Raw genomic sequence first — 25,000 nt, 5'->3', positions numbered from 1 at the left:
CCTTTGTATAAATACTAACACAGTTACTGTTCTGAAAAAAAAAAAAAAAAAGGCTGTAAGAACTGATCCAGAACTAAACCGTACATCTGAAAGACCTCTCATCCCATAAAGTAAGGATTATATGACTCACCCCCGGTCTCTGGGTCGTGGAAATTTGGGTCGAGGCCTTTCTCCAGAAACTTTGAAACCTTCTCAGTATTCTTTTGCTGAACATACTCCATAAACTTCTTCAAGTTAGCCTGTAAGAAAGAGGAAGAGAAGGACGATAGAGAGGTTAGATAACTGAATCTACAAGATGTATGTTAAATAATGCAACATGGGACAATATCCAAAGTATGCAGAAGAGTTACTGTATGCATATTCCTGTTACAAGGATAATATATCACACAAGCAGGCACAAATCCAATTCCAATTCCACACCGATGTTAAACTTCCTTCCTTCCTTTTAAACACTCACACATTTATATGTCGATATGAAGCAGGGTTCGATACCAAATAGAATAAATAAATAAATAAATAAATAAATAAATAAATAAATAAATAAATAAATAAATAAATAAATCGGGGTATGAACCGAGGAAGTCGTAAACAGTGCACCAAGCACCGAACGTCACACGATCCACGTGTGTAATAAAGAACTAAATAAAATAAACTTCTAAATATCTATTAGTCACATATGTTGTTTGCTGCACATCAGCGCTGATTACCTGAACCTATAAAGGACCGTGCGAGGCAACGGATTTGCCTGAAAAGGCACCTGCAATGTTACTTACAGCGCTTGTGGCAACTTGAGAGCAAAAATGGGTTTAACAGCACTTACTTTGATATATACAGTAACTAGGATCCACAACTATAAAACATTTTACAACCGTAACAGTGTTTATCTTTGTTGGTTGTTCCTATTCGAGTCATTTTCTTATGTAGAAGTTCTTATGAGTTTGTAGGAAATGTGCAGTTTCTCACAAACTTTTCCCCATTTCATGTCACATCCATAATGCTGAGTATAAAGGCTACGTATCTGAAACTTGTAAATGAATCTATGAGCATTGTCCTCAAGAGGTTAAGTGTATTTCTGTCAGGACCACTTTGTCACATGGGAATTAGATGATATGCATTCAGTGTTGGCCGTATGGTTCTGTTCTGGGCAAGAATCCACGTGCCCGTCCATGCGCACGCATGGACAGAGCGGGGAGAGCAGCGACTAGAAAATAGAATAGACCCCCCCTAACAGAACCACTAGCATGCATAGTATTGATAAGCTCACTTACGCGTTTTTGGAAATTAATAAATTAATGGATAGATAGATAATCAAATAATTAGAGAGAGAGGGAGAAAGAGGGAGAAAAATATGTGGAGATTTAGGACGTAAACTGGTACAGCGAACACGGGTTCCGGCGCGTGGTGGAGTCGGGGGTTGGAGGAGGGAGTTTAGATCGCGGCAGCAGCGAAGCACTGAGCGGCTCTATGAATGGGAATATAAATGGTCGGGTAATACGGATGTCGTAACCGGATTGGTGCGCATCGTGGACAGCTGATTAACAGCTGATGCACACTTGACGACGTGACCTGCCAGAACTAACGCGATGCTTGATTGTCCTCAAGAGATTAACTGCATTGTCCTCAAGAGATTAACTGCATTGTCCTCAAGAAATTAAATACATTGTCCTCAAGAGATTAACTACATTGTCCTCAAGAGATTAACTGCATTGTCCTCAAGAGATTAACTGCATTGTCCTCAAGAAATTAAATACATTGTCCTCAAGAGATTAACTACATTGTCCTCAAGAGATTAACTGCATTGTCCTCAAGAGATTAACTGCATTGTCCTCAAGAGGTTAACTGCATTGTCCTCAAGAGGTTAACTGCACTGTCCTCAAGAGATTAACTGCATTGTCCTCAAGAGATTAACTGCATTGTCCTCAAGAGATTAACTACATTGTCCTCAAGAGATTAACTGCATTGTCCTCAAGAGATTAACTGCATTGTCCTCAAGAGATTAGATACATTGTCCTCAAGAGATTAACTACATTGTCCTCAAGAGATTAACTGCATTGTCCTCAAGAGATTAACTACATTGTCCTCAAGAGATTAAATACATTGTCCTCAAGAGATTAACTACATTGTCCTCAAGAGATTAACTACATTGTCCTCAAGAGATTAAGTGACAATTCCTCATCCAATCTGAAGGCAAATATCACAACCTCAATTCAGGAATTGAACAAATCCCTCAAATTTGACATTTAACATGAATAATTTAAGAAATTATTTCAGGGATTAATTATTTTATATGGTACAAAACACTTAAGTCAAACAAGTGTCCATCTCTAACATGGTCTTTTCCCTTTCTTTTGCTTTTTTTTTTTAAACTGTAGACTAAGGTCTTTCTCAAGAAAGCAAAGAAAAACAAACAAAAAAAACCCCCTCATGAATCTGATGTACAGGGATATCGTCAGTGTATTCTCTTCTCTCTCTGATTTTCACTGACGTTGATCGCCTTATAGCAGACAGGCCTTAGTGTTAATGCTGATCTTTCTCTGCTCCTTCTCATAATCCAATAAAAACGATACAGTATTAGACAAAGGATTAATCCTAAACTCACTCACTACCTTCAGATACCGTATATTCAGCCGAGAATAAAACATGCTGTTGCTTCTCGAGTAATCGACTTAAACGTACCTGTTTGTTAAGTTATTAATGTAATCGTTTGCCTTGAGCTTCTCCATACATACAGTATTATTATACTAAAGTATCAAATGGTCTTGAATGGAGAAGAACCTGCGTCACACACCCAAGGACAGACTAAAGAAATGTTCAGCTCAGACAGACAGCAGCAGCAAACGCAGTGTGTGTGTGTGTGTGTGTGTGTGTGTGTGTGTGTGTGTGTGTGTGTGTGTGTGTGTGTGTGTGTGTGTATCTGCACTGCTTTAGGAAGTTAAAGTCACAACCTCTTGTCCAGCACTTTGCGATCTGAAAAAGCTGAAGCCGTACAAGAAGGACATGAAGCCACACGATGTAGCTCCACATGTGCAGACAAATCCTCATGTATGAAAAGTAACATGATATCCTAGAAGCTTTATGATATCAGATAGGAAATCGGTTAATATGCGATTATTTATTTGTTTGGAATAATCTGTTGAACTGAAAATGGTTTTAGTAATAATTTTACTAGATGACAAAATACCTGAACATTTCCCATCTTACCATCTGTTATATAACTTCAGTATAAAAGTCTTACAACACAGACCAACACAGGCAGACAGACAGACTGACAGACATGAACCCCGCAGACAGACCCCCCACTACCAAAACACACACACACACACCCACACCCACCCACACACACACAAACATCAGCCAAAATAAAGAAAACAGGAAAGAAAAAGCTCTGAGTTTCTCACCATGTGCTGATGTAAATGTATTGCAGTCTGTGATTTCACTTGGATAGTATCCTGTATATCACAATCCTTGAACCTTTATCCAGCTCTACCTCTATCATCCGAATGACTCACACAAGCCCTCATGCACTCAAACGCTTGCTCTGCCACTTTCTCCATCCGCACTGTGAGGGACAGAAACTCTGTAGAGCTCCCTCTCTCACTTTCTCTCTCTGAGCCACTCAAGCTGTTGTTATGGAGATGTGATACAAAAGAAAATCCTAGCCGTCACATCGGGTAAGTGGAGTCCTGTGTGTGTGTGTGTGTGTGTGTGCGTGTTTGTGTTACTGAAACAAGTTGCGGACATAGTGTGAAAAAAAAAATCAGGTTTCATTATCACATAAGAGAACGTCTCTGCCCTTTCTCCGCTCTCGACTCTGACAGCCTTGTGCATTAACGACTCTCTTTACTCGACTCTCCTTGACTCGAGGTTCTCATCTCCTGAAGCCTCATCTGCACTGGCGTTTACTCCGGGTCCAAACACACTTTTAAAAGCCCACACAGTTCGGTGACATGGAAGCCAGAGCACATTTTTAACCTGAAGTGACTGTTTTTTACAATTGGGGACAAGGTCAGAGAGGCTAGATTGAGATGGTTTGGACATGTACAAAAAGAGGGAGATGGTTATATTGGTAGGAGGATGTTGGAGATGGAGCTGCCCGGTAAGAGGTCAAGAGGAAGGTGATAAAGAGGAGATATTGTATATGGATGTGTTCAATGAGGACGTGAAGGTAATCGGTACGAGCGTAGAGGCTGCCGAGGACAGAGTTAGGTAGAAACTGTTGATTCACTGTGGCGACCCCTAACGGTAAAATGTCAAAGGTAGAAGAAGAAAACGAATCTGTGTATTTTTTTTATCTGTTCTTTAACCCGTAAAAATTTGGCACGGACGTTGAGGTCGAACCATGCTAGCTAAAACACATACCGGTGGCTCGAAACTCAGATTATGTGTGCTTCTTAAAAAAAAAAAAAAAAAAAAAAGGAGAAACTCCCCAGGACCTCCTATTAATAATTACCAGTTATAATTCATTCATTCATTTTCTACCGCTTATCTGAACTTCTCGGGTCACGGGAAGCCTGTGCCTACCTCAGGCATCGTTGGGCATCGAGGCAGGATACACCCTGGACGGAGTGCCAACTCATCACAGGGCACACACACTCTCATTCACTCACACACTACGGACAATTTTTCAGAGATGCCAATCAACCTACCATGCATGTCTTTGGACCGGGGAGGAAACCGGAGTACCAGGAGGAAACCCCCGAGGCACGGGGAGAACATGCAAACTCCACACACACAAGGCGGAGGTGGGAATCGAACCCCCAACCCTGGAGATGTGAGGCGAACGTGCTAACCACTAAGCCACCGTGCCCCCCTTCCAGCTATAATGAGTTCCCTAAATAAACAACCTCAAGTTTTTACCATTGCATTCGGACCTCCATTTCACTTATGATAGCGTGTGATGATGTTTAATGTATGAGTAGTTTAATTGTCATTTCAACCATATACAGTACATGATACAGTGAACACAGTGAAATGAACCGATTTCCATCGTGACCATGAAGCCACACAAAACAACACAGAACAACATGAGAATACACAAACCTACACAATATTGCATAAAGTCCACTTATGCAAATGTATATATATAATCCACTAATATTACTAAACAAAGACTAAAGACTAAAGTGCTGAACAGTGCAGCACCAACCAGTACAGAGCTGTAGTGAGGTGAAGAGTGCAAAAAGACATTACAGTAAAATAAGAGTAAATGCTGCAAATGTAAACAGAACTAATTAAAATGGTGGGAAATTAAAAAACTGCAAAGGACAGTGAGACAGTTAGAACAGTGGTCATTTGAGTGTGTGTGTGTGTGTGTGTGTGTGTGTGTGTGTGTGTGTGTGTGTGTGTGTGTGTGTGTGGATGGAGGACAACTCAAATGACATGATATTATAAACGACTGTTTTTACTTTTTTCATCGATAATCCTATGCACTACTGCTTGACTGTTACTTTCATCACTGTAACCTACAGTATGTAACTCTGATTACACATAATACATCCCATAATATTGTGCACTACTATATCTGACTTGCAAATATTATGAGCAGCAGATATGTTAATCCCTCTCCACCGCTTCTCTCTTTCTACCCATCCCGAGGCATCCAGAAATTGTACCGGCTCCGATCGTCTTCCGTGCGATGAAGATTTTGGACCACTGAGATGAGGCTGACTCAGCGAATCCTGAGGCATCTAGAGATCTACAGTATCAGCTACACTTAGACTCTGCTATACTAAAAAGATGTAAACTCCATGTGATCTTTTGCATCTATACAACATTTGTTTGACTGTATATTTATAATCACACCCTCCAGTGTCACCCATACGAGGATGAGGTTCCACTTTGAGTCCGGTTCCTCTCAAGGTTTCTTCCTTCATCATCTAAGGGAGTTTTTCCTTGCCACTGCTGCCTGAGTCAGCTCAGACTTGCTCATTGGTAAATACACACACATTGAGAACTAAATCTATCTAATATTACTCTTGAATTTTGTATTCTATTAATCTTTATATTATTCTTTATAATAACCTTCTGCTCTATGTTTATGTTCTGTAAAGCTGCTTTGAAACAATGTCCATTGTAAAAAGCGCTATACAAATAAACTTGAATGGAAAAAAATCGAATTTAATTGATTGGTTTGTGGGATGTGGTTCAGTAGCTCAGTGGTTAAGGTGTTTGACTACTGATCAGAAGGTCATGGATTCGAATCCCAAGTCCACCAAGTTGCCACTGCAGGGTCCCTGAGCAAGGCCCTTAACCCTCAATTGCTCGGGTGTATAAACTGAAGTAAAAATGTAAGTCACTCTGAATAAGAGTGCCTGCTATGTGCTGTAAATGTTTCGGGTTGGTTTCAGATCAGTGTGACACGCTTGTCTTCGGGTCCCGTTTTTAATACTCTTAGAAAATCCATAAATATTTTGCTTTACTCACATATCACACAGTTCAGAGCAGATGTTATAACTGACACCCGGGGGTATGATCATCTTAGTGGTTTATGACCATACCAAATATTTTGAGAATCCACGCCTTTAGTCATATTCCAGCAAGTCTCTATTATGGTTCTTCAGATAAGACTCAAGTTCAAGTAGAGGGTGGAATAGATAACCAACATAATGGATATTACTTTTTATTAGCCTATTATGCAGAATATAATTAAGGTCATAATCACTGGCATATTTTCATGAACGTACATTTGTCTTTGTTCGTTTAACAATGCTTTTATAAAAACCGACTTTAATGAATGCGATGCCAGGATATAGGTACTGCAGACTGGCGGCCGATAGTTAAGAATCCCGACGCTGACGTATACTCCGACTTGAGATTTAAATTGCTGGCCTTCTTGTCAAAAGCACAAAGCTGAAACCACTTTGACATGTCAGGGGAGAAATAAGTATTATCAGACACTTTAAAATGAACCTACATACTCATAGTGCATATATTCATATATATAGCTATCTAAAAGATGTAAATAACAGTATGTATAAACAAAAACAAAGATATATATTGAAAAACTATGACACTTGTATCTGTCTCATCTGTGGAGAATACTTTATACGTACAGTAACTATAACACTGTATAAATCTACAACACAACTATACCCTAGCTAAAGACGTACACTGTATTAACATATTCCGGACGCATCAGACACCGTTCACCATCAGTTGCACCGCATGTTCATTGAAACCGCACCTCAGCCAGATGTTTCCCTCGTCTTAATCTAATGACCACCTGCTACACTCAGGCCCAGGCTTCAGCTTGCGATAAGCAACTCATGGCGAAGACAGGTGAGAAGTAGAGAGACACGGAGCTCATCACACTTATCTTATTCAGATTCACTGTGACCCTCAGCAGCCTGCCACTACATCAGCATGTTTCATGAGAGGCCGGGAAGCCAATTACGGAAGAGAAATGAATAGTCGGGATTTGGACCGGGAAACTTGAAAGAACATTTAGCATTTAAATGGATCGATGAACAAATCTTAATAAACATCACTTAGGTAACTTCACACGCATCTACTTAAAAAACAATGCGATGCTTTCACATAGGAGCAACTCCAATGCAGGCGCTTATTTTTCCCTGTTTGATATATAGCCAATTGTTCACACTGTGACTGCAACAGTCACTTTCTGCCTGTTTCTTGCAGCATCATTAAACATCCAACAAAGTAAAATAGGTTGGTGTTATCCTCACCATGACATTATTGTTGTGAAGCTAAACTTGTTTTTCTGGCTTGTTTGCAGGTTACACTTTAGAATCTCATGCGTCTTTGGGCATCAAGGCAGGATACACCCTGGACGGAGTGTCAACCCATCGCAGGGCACACACACACTCTCATTCACTCACACACTCACACACTACGGACAATTTTCCAGAGATGCCAATCAACCTACCATGCATGTCTTTGGACCGGGGGAGGAAACCAGAGTACCCGGAGGAAACACCCGAGGCACGAGGAGAACATGCAAACTCCACACACACAAGGCGGAGGCGGGAATCGAACCGCCAACCCTGGAGGTGTGAGGCGAACGTGCTAACCATTAAGCCACCATGCCCCCCTATGCACAAATAATTAAGAATTAATTAAGAATTAATAATTAAGACATTATTTCCAGGTTTTGCATAAAATAGATCATAAAACATGCTCAAAATTAGTCCTATTCTAGTAATTTATTGTTTACTTATTACCCAAATACCAAAAGCAAAAAAATAAATAAATAAAGATTTATGTGATTATATTCCGTCTCTACACTTTTAACATGGCTGTGAATAGAAAGCAAAAACTCTACAGCAGCAGAACTCAGTATACTCTTGTAGAAAAGAAATTACTCATTCTCGCTCTAAATGGAACTCGAATTTTCATTTCAGGAACATGTTTGGAAGCCAGAGAGCAAAAACAACAGGCTTCTTGGTTCTTCGGTTGTCAATCTTAAGAGCGATGATCTCTTACAGTCTCCACAGAGAACCCTACAGCTGAGGGTTGTTTGCCTGATAGACACCAAGAACCTTTAACTAGAAAATCACTTGAAATGTTTTTTATGCCTCTGCCACTACATAGTGTACAAAGTTTACATGTAGTTCATCTATCCGTGCGTCTGTGATTCCCGTTGATGTGACAAAACAAACAAACAAACAAATAAATAAATAAATACACAAACAAACAAACAAACAAATAAATAAACTTTGAGGGAATTATTTAGAAATGATTCTAACCAGCTGATTAATGGATTAGATTTAATGGAATTAATCCCAACATGTCACACATCTTTGTTCAATAAGCTTCCTTTCACTGTTACTGTTACTGTGTTTCTGCACAGATGCTTATGGCTGTGTATTTACTATAGGCTCTATACAACAACAAGGCTGTACCTGCTGAAGTTTGTGTGCATGTGCGGTGTGCTTTAATCTAAACTGTGTTTATACTCATGCAACAATGAAAAAGCTCTCTGGAACAATCAAAAAAACTGGCACCAGATTTCCTACCACAGCATATACTGTACACTTCCAGCATTCTCAGACGCCCTTATCCAGAGCAACTTACGTTATCTTACTTTTTTTATTCAACTGAAGGTTAAGAGCCTTGCTCATGGGCACAACAGAGGTAGCTTAGTGGACATGGGACGGAACTCACAACCTTCCGATTTTTAGCCCAACACCTTAATCACTAGGCTACCACATGCCCATATAACCAACACCAACACCAACACCAACATAATATTCACAATACACATACACACTATACACAGAAACCAAAGTTGTACCTCGTCATTTATTTCGACTGCTATTTCAGTCATTACTCTTTGTATCTATCCTTTCTTCTCCATTATTTCACCCTCCAGCTGTCCTGATGTCATGCATCATGTCCCTGGTCTTGCACATATCACTCACCTATAATAAGCTTTTAATGTGAATTCACTGGCTGTCTGCTCCTCCTTAAGAGACCATATATAATCTAAGGTGTTCCTTCATAAAGCTGCAAAAACTGGATGTTACATTTTCATGGACTTACAGCTTAATCCACCCTGAGCACCTCTTGATCAAGGAGCATTTCGACCACGTAGTAAGTAAAAGGCAAATGGTGACAACCGTCAAGACAGACGCACATCTGTACGTGGATGTAACCATGCTAAGTGCATTAAACTTATGCTTGGTATTAAATAGTGATGTTTCATTATCTAATCCAATGTATACGTTTAAATTGTACAAAATGTACGAACAAATAAAATGACACGTTTTAACATCCACTCTCTGAAGCAAAACTGTCTGTATATTTACAACCGATGTGTGTTTTTAAACCACGCAGAATTAAACGGATCTATATTGTTCTTACAGTCTTAGTCGTATGAGATAGATGATGCGATCTGGAATTTAACCGCATCGGCCGTGCTTCGTAAAAGCGCAGTAGGACAGGTCTGAAAATATGAGAGCTGTGCTAGCGCTGAAGTGGTGAGATAAGACGTCACATCGCTGGACACTATCAAGCGATGAAGGAGCTTCTGGTGAGAGGAGGACATGGATAAGGAGGATAAGGAAAGAAGGATCAGGAGGAGAAGAGGAATGACTGATGTTAGTGCCAAAAGCAGTGAAAGATGGGAGTGGGGGTCAGCAGACATGATAATTAAGACATATCACAGCTTCATCAAACATCTGGTGTGTATGTGTGCAAACCCATACAGTATTTTCCATTAGGCATGTGCAAGGTTTCCAATCGAGTGCCAATAAGGTAAAAGAAGTAATTGAGGAAAAATAAATAATTAATGTTGTCTTTAAAAAACAAACAAACAAACAAACAAAAAAAAACCAAACAAACAAAATTTTCCCATGTGTTCACTGGAGTTGACATCTAGTGAGTGTTCATTGCACCCTTGTGACTTGTGTGTGAGACATTTATCCTAGAACAGTTCACTCCCACCAGGCTAAAGGTGATCAGGCAGAAGCATTGTGTACAGTATATTGATCTGCTGTGACTCTTCCCTCTTTCCTAAGAGGACAAGTGTGTCCAAATCACGACTGTAAAATATCCTCCACAACAACTAACAACTAACAACAATCTAACAACTCCAGCCATTATATGTTCAAAACAGTAAGTGGATTCTAACACACAAACCAACAGTAGAATGTTAATTTTTAGTTCTAATTAAAACATATACACCAAAAATAAAATAGAATAATGTACAGTAAACACCACGGAAACAAGGTTAGGGCGGTTTTGATACCCTTAGGGCATTTTTTTTGCCGTACCACTAAGCTAAGTGACTCACACAAACACACACTCACACACACACACACACACACACACACACACACACACACACACACACACACACACACACACACACACACACACACACACACACACACACACACACACACACACAGAGCCTGAGCGCAATTACATCAGCCACAAAACTACAGCTGACAGCTTCCCTGGGCTGTGCATACTCAAACCCCTGTCTGCTTTATAAAGAGAGGGGTGTTGTGCATTATTAAAGAGATTTATATGATGTTTAATGTAAATGGATATGAATGAAAAAAGAATTGTTGATGAGTTAGAACAATAAAATTAGCAGGATGAAATAGCAAGAGAATTTGTAATTCATAATTTCAACAATAAGTTATAAATGACTGAATGTAATAAACTCTTGAACGTATTTATTGGCTTAACATGCAGATTTTAATATCTACACTGCTATCAGAGATCCTAGAAAATGTCTCTACGAGTGACAGTAGCACACGCTGCATAAAAAGTGAAAAGCTCGCGGCGCTCATCGTTTCTCACAGTCCCTCGACCTGCTCGGTAGAGGAGAACAATAAGGTCAAATTTGCTATTATAATTGTTCTGCTGAATCTTATGATTACAATATGTTTTGAATTGTATTAATCCATCATAGGGTATATAAATAGAGTTAAATATTGGCTTTCACAGGAAGAAGAACGACTAACAGTCTAGCGCACAACAGTAGAATTTGGCGTGTAATTGTCATTTCTAGACTGGATTACTGCAACGCACTGCTGGCAGGTCTACATGATCCAAAATGCAGCTGCATGGCTTGTTTTCAACCTGCCAAAGTTCTCGCATACAACCCTGCTGCTGCGATCCCTCCACTGGCTTCCGGTAGCTGCACGCATCAGATTCAAAACACTGATGCTGGCCTACAAAGCCAAAAATGGACCAGCTCCCTCTTACCTCAAAGCCCTCATCACTCCTCGCACTGCACCTCGCACCCTCGGATCTACCATCACTGCTCGACTGGTTCCACCATCTCTCAGGGTAAGAGGCAAGTATACTACAAGACTCTTCTCTGTTCTGGCACCAAGGTGGTGGAATGAACTTCCTCTAGAGGTCCGAACAGCTGAGTCACTGGCTATTCTCAAGCGGCGGTTGAAGACTTACTTATTCAGGAAACACTAGCACTTCTTTATCTTCTGCATTTATTTAAAAAAACAAACAAACAAACAAAACCAAACATTTTTATTGTAACTTGAACAATGTTTTAATCACATGGTATCTTAAGTATGTAACCTAGTGAACCAGCATTAATGTATCCAATGAGAGAGATTTAAGCACTTATGTACGTCGCTCTGGATAAGGGCGTTAACAGCATTCTGCCAAATGCTGTTAATGTAAATGTAAATGTTTTTAAGAGTTGTGGGTGCAAGCAACCAACATTTCATTGTTCTGTTCTTTCTAGTAAATTGAAAGTTTCATACCAACAAAAAAGTCTGACATAAATATTAAGTTGCCAGCAAAAAAAAGGCCTTTAGCATATAACAGGTAAAATGAAGACCTCAGATACAATTTGTTTTTGGGGTCTAAAAAGATGAATGACATGATAAGGGGCTTCAGTAACTTCAGGTCAATCAGGACAGGCAGAGCTTGAAGATACTTATACAGACAGTTCTGGATTGACTTTGTCAGGCTCCTATTAATTTGGTAAGCCAGCAGAAGTAGCTCCTCACCAGTGGTGCAGTGTGGTTCATGCATGGATGGATGCGAACAAACACCTAATAGATACAGTAAGATGGTCATGGATGGACCTGAGGATAAAAAAAAATGGTTGGAATGAACTGGGTCTTAGACTTAAGCTTTAATAACCTCTGTCTTTCTTCATTGATTTCTCATCTAAACTGACACTCCAATCTGGTAAGGAGGTTTATTCCATCTTGCACTGTAGGTCTGGGAGATGTCATCATTATAGATTATAAATCTATACACAGGTACAGGTATGAAAAAAGCTGATAACACAGATGACCACACTATGCGACACCTTAATTAGCGATGGGTTCGGTTTTACATTATAAGCACTATGCAGCTCTAAATAGTGTTTTAGTGCAGTGAGTACCAAAGAATAACAATATATTTACTGTGACTGAATTTACACTGCCGAAATCCTTTTTTCATAAACAGCTTGAGAGAAGTTTGTAGGCCAATTGCTTCCAGTAATATCTTCATTTTTGGAACTTAGGGGTAAGTCTGTAATTGTGGAACTGGCTTACGGCATTTTTTGTATTTAGGAATCAACTCTCGTTTTTTTTTTTTCTTTCTTGGGTGAATGTGAAACAGCAGGTGAGAGTAAAAGAAATGTGATAGAGATCAGGGATTCTAAACTGCGACCTCCCCTTGATTTAATGAGAATGAGGAATTCAGGGAGGATAAAAGAAATCCTGGTCTTATGGGTCTAGATGTAAACGCTCTATCTTCGCTGTGCAAGTTTTGAAAGAAAGAGAAAGTGAGCCAAGGACAAGGGTGATATGCTACTTTTATGTGAGGTCCCATTTGCTGAACTAAAGATTCATCAGCATCAGTGCTGGCTGAAACAAACATAACACAGGGATCAGATCATGAATATATACTGTATGAAACATAAGAGGATCTCCATATAGGCCTATAGTGTCTAGGGGCAGGGGGATGTAAATGTTCTTTGAGGAACTAATGGCTAATGGAGATTGCCTAGTCTTATGGGGAGTTTAATGATGTCTGAGAAGGTGAGTTAATCATCCTTGCAACTAAGACCTCAGTGAGACCTTGGTGGAAGCCAGCTTTACCGCAGGTCCATTTAGTCTGTTCTCAGCTGCCAAGGTGCAGAATGTCAGGGCATAATCAACAGCAAGATTCTCTCCTTGCCTAAGGGACAATAATTACTCAACAGCATCCTTCCGTGATAACTCTCCTCATTAACACAACACCTCACAGAACAGTTTGTAAAAATGGTCTGATCTCTTGACTCCATACTGCTGTGGCACATTTCAATACCCAGCTGGTAAAATATAATATTGTTACAAAACTGATTTATTAGTACCAGCTATTAATGTCTGCTTTAATCCTGCTGAATGGAGACACTCATGGATTTCTGTCATTTTATATTTTATATTATGTGAGGTCTAAAATACAATTTATTTCGACATCTATCACTATTTATTTTTTTTTTTTTTACATTTGAGGATGACTACATTTCATAATAGCCTCTTTTTACATTATCGCTGAAAGGTCTTGAGTACAGTATAGCGTTTCTGCCTTGATACAGATTTAGCACAAAACACTTACAAGCAATCTGGCACAGTGTTCTTATCACATGTACCTCACATTCATACCTGATCAACTGCCTTCACCAAACTGTTGCCACAGTGTAGGAAGCCTACAATAACATTGGATGCATATGGATTCTGTAGCTTTAAGATTTCCCTTCACTGAAACTAAGATCTTAGTTCAAAGAAGAATGAAGCCTGAACTCGCCCGCAATTTAAACCTTCGGGATGAACTGGAACAGAAACTCACAATACTCACAAATGCTCTAGAATGAATCATCACTCCAAAATCTAGTGGAAATCCTTTCTAGAAAGTGCATATAAAAAGGAGGAACTACTGTATATTGTATTGGGATGTTCAACAATCATGTAATTCTGATGATCAGGTTTCCACATAGTTCTGATCATACAGTGTACGTTAATGAGGCCGGCTTGTTTTACTAATTTGTTAATACATCCTTAACTTGCTAATACAAAATCCCTAACCCTCTAACTGCCTTCATAGTCCACATTCACATTTGTAATTGCCTACTGAATGTTCTTAGAGTGAAAGAATCCACATGTGCACGTTTTCTAAATCGATAATGTCATTATCTATATGCCGTAAACAACAGCCAAACCTCCGTGCTGCAAGACAATGCATTAGTAACAGTAAGAATATACTGTACTGGACAAACTATTAAGAGCATGTCTTCATCATACAGAGGTGATTTGCTCTGAATGTCAGCTGGCAATGTGTTTATAATCAGTGCAAAAGTCTTGTGCAGGAAATCGTACTCAAGTCAGCGATTGTCTTCTCCCATCAGTACATAACTGCACTGCTTCAGTCACATAGACTCATCTACACTTTTTTTAACAAATCACTAGGACTGGCTCAAAATCATTCTAATCTATTATAATCATTATAAAAACTCAAATGTTGGTGAAGGGACTTGACTTCATATGGAAATGAAGTATTTGAGAATCATGAATATATAATACTGAGGAATTTTTAGCAGAACCGCCGTCATGTCGAACTCGGTGTCGGCTCACGTGATTGACTCGATCGTGAACGACACGCCGCCGCTCAAGGAGTGGCGTGTGAGTTAAAAACTTTACATAAATTTAACTCTGATTTCTCGGAGGGATTGTTTAAGAAAATAAATGCTGCTGCTACGGCATGCTGAACAGCTATTAGTCCTATTAATGTTGACCACTATGATGAAGTGTGCATTGACCTTTTAGTGCACTAAATGTTACTGCTAATGCACTGTGTCAAATGAGGGTGAGGATACTGTGTCCAACTCAAATGTCTGTCGTTTTTTTGTAATTATAGCAGCCATATATCAAGAATGCACAGCTATCTATTTCCATTAGGCTAATGGTTTATGCTGGACAAAACATCACTGGGTGACAGCTAGTTTCGAAATTATGTGTGTGTCTGTGTGTGTGCGTGTGCGCGTGCGCGCGCGCGTGTGTGTGTGTGTGTGTGCATGTATCTGTAATCCTCCCCTCACTGATTTAATGTTGTTTTATAGAAGAAGGTCTTATTACACTAGAGATTTTATTTCCAAGCACCGAGCTGGACATTAATACCTCACAAATGAATCATAAAGCTGCATGTTTGTCCTGTGTTGTTTGTGTGTCCGCATGTGTGTATGCACAGGATTCTGATTAATGACCACATTTCAACCCCTCCCAATGTTCAGGAGATGAGTTGCCATAGTTACCTGCCAGCAACATGCCTATTGGTTCACACACACCTGCTTTAGTAGTATTTACTCTCTGGTCACACACACACACACACACACACACACACACACACACACACACACACACACACACACACACACACACACACACACACACACACACACACACACACACACACACAAGCATTCTGATCTGCATACAGTATGTGACAAAATCCTATACATCCTATAGAGATGTGGAAGCATTCTGATCTGCATATGTGACAAAATCCCATCCATTTTTCTGAACTTGGTGTTGTGGCCACCTAACATTTACCCTGCTTGTGATGTATCCAGGCTGTGGCACACTGCACAGCAAGCACCAGAACTATTCCACTGACATCCGTCCATAATTTTACCAAACATTATCCACTGACACAATAAGTCGCAATCATAATTGAAAGAAAGGACAAAATCTTCTAACAACAGATGGCAAATGAGAACACAGATATTTGGCCTTCACACACATGGCGCAACCATGAGTCCGGCTCAGGCTGTAGAGACCTCCTCCAATACCCTTTCCACTGGCTAAAGCCAGCAATTCTGTTTTACCTTTATTGCCATGATTTAAAAGATTTTTCATGACCATACAAACCATTCAATCTTCATATGTATATTAGCTATATGCAACCTCTACAAAGAAGCAAAAGTCATTTATATTTGCATGAATGCTTTCATGGGGGTGCTGCTTAACTGGTGTTGTAAGTTAACATGTTAACAGAAGAATAAAAACATCAGTAAAAAGAGCACATTGAACATTGTTGTTGTTATTTCGGCTGCTCCATTTTCGGGGCTGCTAAAGCGGATCATCTGGTCTGTATATCTGATCTGGCACAGGTTATACACCGGATGCTCTTCTGACGAAAAACTCCTGTTTCATCCAGGCTTAGGACCAGCATTGAGAGTTAGTCTGTCAGCCGCTGGGATAGCTCCGTGCCCGGGAATCGATCCCGGGCCATGGCAATGAGAGTGTGGGATCCTGCCGCTGGACTAGCAGAAGGCTGGGCAAGTTTTAAACATTACAATTTGAAAAATGTTGAAAAAAGGCTGAAAATGCCAGAATTAGTGATAAAAAGAAATCCTCTGTTACAAATAAAGCCAGTCAACTGCTGCAGGAAAGAGTAACACTCTCAGAGAAGAGCAATGCCTACTGTATACTCTTCTGCATACATGAGCTTGCAGATGTCTGTGAGATGAGATAGTGTTACTGTGATTGACAGGGAAGAAACAGCAATGCCAGACAGTACGGCCAATATTGCTCCTAGGAATCCCAGGCAAATGTGGCTTTGGCAATGTCAGGATTCACACTTCAAATCTCCCAGTGATGCAAAAAATGCTTCTGATTTTGTTCCGTATTATTTTATTTAAGTCTGTTTCACAGCCTTGTTGTGAAATTTACTTAGAAACAATGATGTCGGTTACATTAAAAGTGAACAGACATGATCAGGACTGCAGTTTCATTATTACAGCAGAATATCTGCTGCTGTTGTTGCTATAGCTGGACTACCACCCTTGTTCTCTTTATGTCATGTGGTATATCATCCCAGGTCCGGTAGTGTGCTGACATCGGAGAATTCGGACACAGTGCTTCTCAAAACAAGCACACTTATAAACAATGGCCATAAATTCCCCACAGGATAAACAGCCAGTATAAGACTCAATCATCTCAATAAAACAAAACAGCAATATATTAAGTCTATGCTCCTGGAAAAAAACCGAAGCCTTCCATGACACAGCACTACTGTTAGAACTTATTCAAACCTATTCCACATATCAAATGACATATTCAGAAAAACCACCTCATGTACTGTATTTACCTCTTCACTTATTATACCATGATCATTAGGCCCATAATGATCAGATGTCAAAATAATATTCACAGAGAATATGAGCATGCAGGAAGGAGGTAACGGCTTTCTATTACAATCCTTATGACACAATCAGACTAAAACAAGACAGACAGTGATGTGATCATAGTGAGAGGGAAAATTTAACAGGGAAAGAGTGTTCTGACCTCATGTGCTGGAAAGCGAGCAACTTTCTCTCTGTGTGTTCTCAGCATGCTGGATCAGGAGTGGGCGCTACGATACACACACGGCACACAGATCCTCAGAACCTGCTGACTAACCAACTGACCACTACAACACAACACAAGGCCCAGTCCAACTCTCTCTCTCTCTCTCTCTCTCTCTCTCTCTCTCTCTCTCTCTCTCTCTCTCTCTCTCTCTCTCTCTCTCTCTCTCATTTATCTCTGCAACTCAAACACTCCCTTACACACACACATTCACACAAATTGGGTCATTTGTTCCACAATATCCAGAATGCTAGAGCAAAATCTACTCACCTGGCTAATAAATAAATAAATAAATAAATAAATAAATAAATATAAATGGCCAGGAAATGTGACAAGACCAAGGACAAAAGATAAAATCATATCTGTTCTTATTTGTTGTAGGAAAGAACAGATTTCCTTTTTTTCCATTTTCTCTTCAATATGCTCCCATGTTCGTATATGATCGTGTGAATCCTTTTAAAATGGTGCTGCTATGAGGACAAATCATTCACTGCTACTGACTTACAGCTAATGATGTGCTAAACATCCCAAATATATACAGGTCCTTTCTGTGCTAGTCAACACTGTCAAACATATCAGTCAACATTACATGCAATCCGTGATTTTGATCCGTGATGTTTTTCGTTGATTCAGTTAAAAGAAGGTTTAAGGATTAACTGTACTGCTTCAGAATTGTACAAGTGAATTATGTTTCTCATATGCATCATGGGATTATAAATACTGAGCGTCCGTCTACACTCTACTGCTATAAAACAACACTCACTTGGCATACAGCTTACTTAAGCACTCCATCTGCACAGTGACAGTGTACATGAATTATATTTGTGTGTGTGTGTGTGTGTGTGTGTGTGTGTGTGTGTGTGTGTGTGTGTGTGTGTGTGTACATGCCTATGTACATATGTGCAAAGTCAAAGGAATAAGTATGACTGGAATGCAAACAGTCATCAGATACCAGGAGAAAACAAAAGAACAACTGAAGCTGATTCAGCACTGCCTCTAAGCCTCAGACAAACACAACCTGCTGAGCTGATCACTGGTCATTATACCAGCCATAGCTGCAGATCCAACAATGAGTAAAAATACAACACAACACTGTTCCAAACAGACCCAACACTATACGCCAAACACTGTTCCAAACATACCCAGCACTATACGCCAAACACTGTTCAAAACAGACCCAGCACTATACTGTACGTCAAACATTGTTCAAAACATACCCAGCACTATACGTCAAACACTGTTCAAAACATACCCAGCACTATATGCCAAACACTGTTCCAAACAGACCCAGCACTATATGCCAAACACTGTTCAAAACATACCCAGCACTATACGTCAAACACTGTTCAAAACATACCCAGCACTATATGCCAAACACTGTTCCAAACAGACCCAGCACTATATGCCAAACACTGTTCCAAACAGACCCAGCACTATACGCCAAACACTGTTCCAAACATACCCAGCACTATATGCCAAACACTGTTCCAAACATACCCAGCACTATATGCCAAACACTGTTCAAAACATACCCAGCACTATATGCCAAACACTGTTCCAAACAGACCCAGCACTATATGCCAAACACTGTTCAAAACATACCCAGCACTATACGTCAAACACTGTTCAAAACATACCCAGCACTATACGCCAAACACTGTTCCAAACAGACCCAGCACTATAAGCCAAACACTGTTCCAAACAGACCCAGCACTATACGCCAAACACTGTTCCAAACATACCCAGCACTATACGTCAAACACTGTTCAAAACATACCCAGCACTATATGCCAAACACTGTTCAAAACATACCCAGCACTATATGCCAAACACTGTTCAAAACATACCCAGCACTATATGCCAAACACTGTTCAAAACATACCCAGCACTATATGCCAAACACTGTTCAAAACATACCCAGCACTATACGCCAAACACTGTTCAAAACATACCCAGCACTATATGTCAAACACTGTTCAAAACATACCCAGCACTATATGCCAAACACTGTTCAAACATACCCAGCACTATGTCAAACACTGTTCAAAACATACCCAGCACTATACACCAAACACTGTTCAAAACATACCCAGCACTATATGCCAAACACTGTTCAAACATACCCAGCACTATGTCAAACACTGTTCAAAACATACCCAGCACTATACACCAAACACTGTTCAAACATACCCAGCACTATACGCCAACACTAGTCAAAACATCCCCAGCACAACATGCCAAACACTGTTCAAATCATATCCAGTTTTATACACCAAACACTGTTCAAAACAGACCCAGCACTATACACCAAACACTGTTCAAACATACCCAGCACTATACGCCAACACTAGTCAAAACATCCCCAGCACAACATGCCAAACACTGTTCAAATCATATCCAGCTTTATACACCAAACACTGTTCAAAACAGACCCAGCACTATACGTCAAACATTGTTCAAAACATACCCAGCACTATACGTCAAACATTGTTCAAAACATACCCAGCACTATACGTCAAACACTGTTCAAAACAGACCCAGCACTATACGCCAAACATTGTTCCAAACATACCCAGCACTATACGCCAAACACTGTTCAAAACGTACCCAGCACTATACTGTACGTCAAACATTGTTCAAAACATACCCAGCACTATATGCCAAACACTGTTCAAAACATACCCAGCACTATATGCCAAACACTGTTTAAAACAGACCCAGCATTATACACCATACACTGTTCTAAACCTTCCCAGCATTATACACCAAACACTGTTCAAAACATTCCCTTCATTATACACCAAACACTGTTCAAAACATACCCAGCATTATACACCAAACACTGTTTAAAACATACCCAGCACAACATCCCAAACATTGTTCAACATACCCAGCATTATACAACAAACACTGTTCAAAACAGACCCAGCATTATACACCAAACACTGTTCAAAACATACCCAGCATTATACACCAAACACTGTTCAAAACATACCCAGCATTATACACCAAACACTGTTTAAAACATACCCAGCACAACATGCCAAACATTGTTCAAAACATACCCAGCATTATACACCAAACACTGTTCAAAACAGACCCAGCATTATACACCAAACTCTGTTCAAAAAACACACCCAGCATTATACACCAAACACTGTTCAAAACATACCCAGCATTATACACCAAACACTGTTCAAAACATACCCAGCACAACATGCCAAACATTGTTCAAAACATACCCAGCATTATACACCAAACACTGTTCAAAACAGACCCAGCATTATACACCAAACTCTGTTCAAAAAACACACCCAGCATTATACACCAAACACTGTTCAAAACATACCCAGCATTATACACCAAACACTGTTTAAAACATACCCAGCACAACATGCCAAACATTGTTCAAAACATACCCAGCATTATACACCAAACATTGTTCAAAACATCCCCAGCATTATACACCAAACAGTGTTCAAAACATACCCAACACTCTACATCCAGCAATGTTCACAACATACCCAACACCATACTCAACACTGTTCACAACATACCCAGCACCATACTCAACACTGTTCACAACATACCCAACACCATACAGTATACCATATGCTATTTGAAACATATCCAACACTGTATACCCAATACTATATAACTGTTTAACACATTTATAGCACAAAAGATTCTAAAAGATACTTAAAAACTGAATAGCAAATGCTGCATACTAAATACTTTGTAAAGCATCCTCAATACTGTTTAAAACACTGCCAAAACCTACTGCTATACAAGCTAATTAATGTGATCCATTAAAATCCGATTATGGACCTTAAAGAATTTTATTATTATAAGATGTACTTTACATTCGCAATTGTACATACAGTAAAAGATGGACACTGATGGTACAAAAGATTTACCCTGGAGTGTAAGGGATGGCCCAGGTTACTACCAAAGCTATCTGCCTGCTTTATTCAGATTTTCCGGCCCACCTTGAAACTTCCAGTAGTTGCAGTGTAGTGGCTGTAGATGGCACCTCGTGTGCTGCTCATGCAACACACAGCATAAAGTTTAATCAAGGATCAGCTCGATAAAATTACACAAATTATATTAAGTAATGTTCATGCAGTTACATGCAATGTGTGATTTATTAAAAGTGGGAGAGCAAAACTGTAAGTTCGCTCCAACTGTATGTTTCTCCAAAGCCTACCAATTGTTTTTAATGACTTTATGTTTAAATTGAATTTGAACTTGTTTAGTAGTATGCATAAAGTGATGCATAAAGTGATTCGCCCATTTAAAGAATCATTAAGAAGTTCCAATGTATTCAGCAACCGTGCTGTAATTTGAGCACTGAATACCAACATATCCACATATCAACATATCAATATTGCCCACCAGAAAAAACTACTGGTGTAAGATTTTATGTTTCCAGCCCAGACAACAACAAACAGATTTTCAACACAGCTGAAACCAGAACAATTAACACTGCCAACAGCTTGAACAGATTTGGCAGTGCCCAGAATAAATGAACGATGCATTAATGATGAACCGTCACATCGTAGCCGATCGGTCAGTGAACATGAAAGACATATCTTAAAGTTATCCTATCCATCATTTAGTGAGAAGTTCTTTAAAATGCTATTTTGATGTAAAAACGATGTGATAAAATAATATGTTTAGAATGCTGCGTAATACACACTGTTTTGTGACATGGATAGCAATGTTTTGGTTAAAGATGCTGACACAGTACTGTAGCCTCACAGTGAGTTACGTCTGACTTATCAGTCCATTTTCCGGTAGACTGCTTCACTCAATGCTTGATTGATGGCTCCTGGAGTGATCCATTTGTCTTAATAGGGTTTCAGTAGAGAAGAGTCTTTGAGACAGAACTGCAGTTGCATATGTGCTTGAATGTGTTTCAAATAGACAGACAGACAGACAGACAGACACACACACACACTCACACTCACACACACACACACACACACACAAAAACCTTGTTACTGATTTATCACCTACAATATTCATGTCACTCTGTGCTGGCACAAATTAGGAGGTATCAATTCTGGGGATTTTGTTGTACACACACACACACACACACACACACACACACACACACACACACACACACACACACACACACACACAGAGAGAGAGAGAGAGAGAGAGAGAGAGAGAGAGAGAGAGAGAGAGAGAGAGAGAGCATGTTACCTAACCCAAAGATTTGTTTTGTGTGATTAGACATTTATTTTTCCATTTACTTTGTTCTTCATAACAATGTTATTTTAAGAGGTTATATATTTAGAACTGGAAAAGCATTGAGATAATAAACTGGAAAATTAAGTATTATAGGAAAAATGTACCTAAAATTATTTTTCAGTTGTATATATTGTTACCGTCAGCGATCATGGTCCCATGCCACTTTCTACTTGTCCACTACTTGTTCCTTCTCTCTTTCTGTGTGAAGTTACACTTATTCTTGGGTTTGGGTTCTCCAGTTTCCTCCCATCTAGTGCAGTTAGGCTTACCGGCTATAAAACAGTCTCCTCTATATGTGAATGTATATACGTGGATGGAACGGTGTCCTGTCCAGCAATAATTCATTCATTCATTCATTCATTCATTTTCTACCGCTTATCCGAACTTCTAGGGTCACGGGTTTGATATATAGCCAATTGTTCACACTGTGACTGCAACAGTCACTTTCTGCCTGTTTCTTGCAGCATCATTAAACATCCAACAAAGTAAAATAGGTTGGTGTTATCCTCACCATGACATTAGTGTTGTGAAGCTAAACTTGTTTTTTTAGATTGTTTGCAGGCTACACTTTAGAAATTAATTCATATTCTGATGGTATATGTTTAAAAGTTTAATAATAATAATAATAATAATAATAATAATAATAATAATAATAATAATAATAATAATAATAATAATAAATAAATAAATAAACAAATAAATAAATAAATAAATAAATAAATAAATAAATAAATAAATAAGTAAATAAATAAATAACATAGCACAAACATTCATTCATTCATTCATTTTGTACCGCTTATCTGAACTTCTCGGGTCACGGGGAGCCTGTGCCTATCTCAGGCGTCATCGGGCATCGAGGCAGAATACACCCTGGACGGAGTGCAAACCCATCACAGGGCACACACACTCTCTCATACACTCACACACACACTACGGACAATTTTCCAGAGATGCCAATCAACCTACCATGCATGTCTTTGGACCGGGGGAGGAAACCGGAGTACCCGGAGGAAACCCCTGAGGCACGGGGAGAACATGCAAACTCCACACACACAAGGCGGAGGTGGGAATCGAACCCCCAACCCTGGAGGTGTGAGGTAATGTGCTAACCACTAAGCCACTGTGCCCCCGTCCAGAAATAATAATAATAATAATAATAATAATAATAATAATAATAATAATAATAATAATAATAATAATAGAATTAATTAAATGTCGATATTGATCTTTTATATGGTTAACCAACTTTAACCAGCTTATACTGGCTGCATTAAAATTACTGACCAAAAAAAACAACAAAAAAGAATCAAACAACAAAAACAAACTAATATCAAGAACAAAAAATATAAGCAGCCATTTATTTTAATGTAACCTACAGCATATTAAGGCCAAGATAAAATACAGTTAAGTAAAGAGATTTGTTTAATCTTGCTGCTTTTTTTGATATAAAAAAAAAGTTTGTGCTGTTATGGATTTTAAAAAGTTTTTTTGTAAGTTGAAAAATATCAGTCTTGTTTTTTTCAGTATTTTTGCTTTCAATGTTTTCAATGTTTTGTCGGTTCGATCCACAATCAAATGCCAATAACAGTGCTGGTAGCTCCTTCACTAAGCTTCTGTACTATTTTTGAGCAGGTACCAGAAATCACTCGACTAGAACACACGATATTGGCAGGGTGCAAAAAGCACCGTTACAGATTTGGCAGATCTTCTCTTGATAAAAAAAAAAAAAAAAAACACTCTGCCGGCACATAATATGCTGGCATATAATAATGCAGTGAAAGAAGACATTTCTTTATACTGCAGGAGGCAATGAGAGCTTCTGAAAAAGGTCAGGATGAACTGTATGCAGTACACAGTGGGTTCATGATGTGTTAATCCTACACATTGGGTTTAATTACAAATACATTTAAATGCATATG

At 39.2% G+C, this 25,000-nt stretch overlaps 1 protein-coding gene across 8 annotated transcripts in view; it reads right to left on the bottom strand.

The window, feature by feature from the left end:
• Positions 1-25,000, bottom strand: part of shank3a (SH3 and multiple ankyrin repeat domains 3a) — a 258,958-nt gene that overhangs the window by 102,583 nt on the left and 131,375 nt on the right. For all 8 annotated transcript variants that reach the window (XR_003442937.2, XM_047822191.1, XM_027162070.2 and 5 more), the window contains one exon: positions 131-239. Coding sequence is in view for 7 of the 8 variants with exons in the window: in XM_047822191.1 (XP_047678147.1) it covers positions 131-239 (109 nt within the window). In the remaining variant the exon portion in view is untranslated. The remainder of the gene's footprint in view (positions 1-130; positions 240-25,000) is intronic.

This window comes from Tachysurus fulvidraco, chromosome 13, assembly GCF_022655615.1.
Source record: "Tachysurus fulvidraco isolate hzauxx_2018 chromosome 13, HZAU_PFXX_2.0, whole genome shotgun sequence".
NCBI lineage: Eukaryota > Metazoa > Chordata > Actinopteri > Siluriformes > Bagridae > Tachysurus > Tachysurus fulvidraco.
The sequence above is the reverse complement of the archived record's forward strand: the minus strand, read 5'-3'. Positions and strand labels throughout refer to the sequence as shown.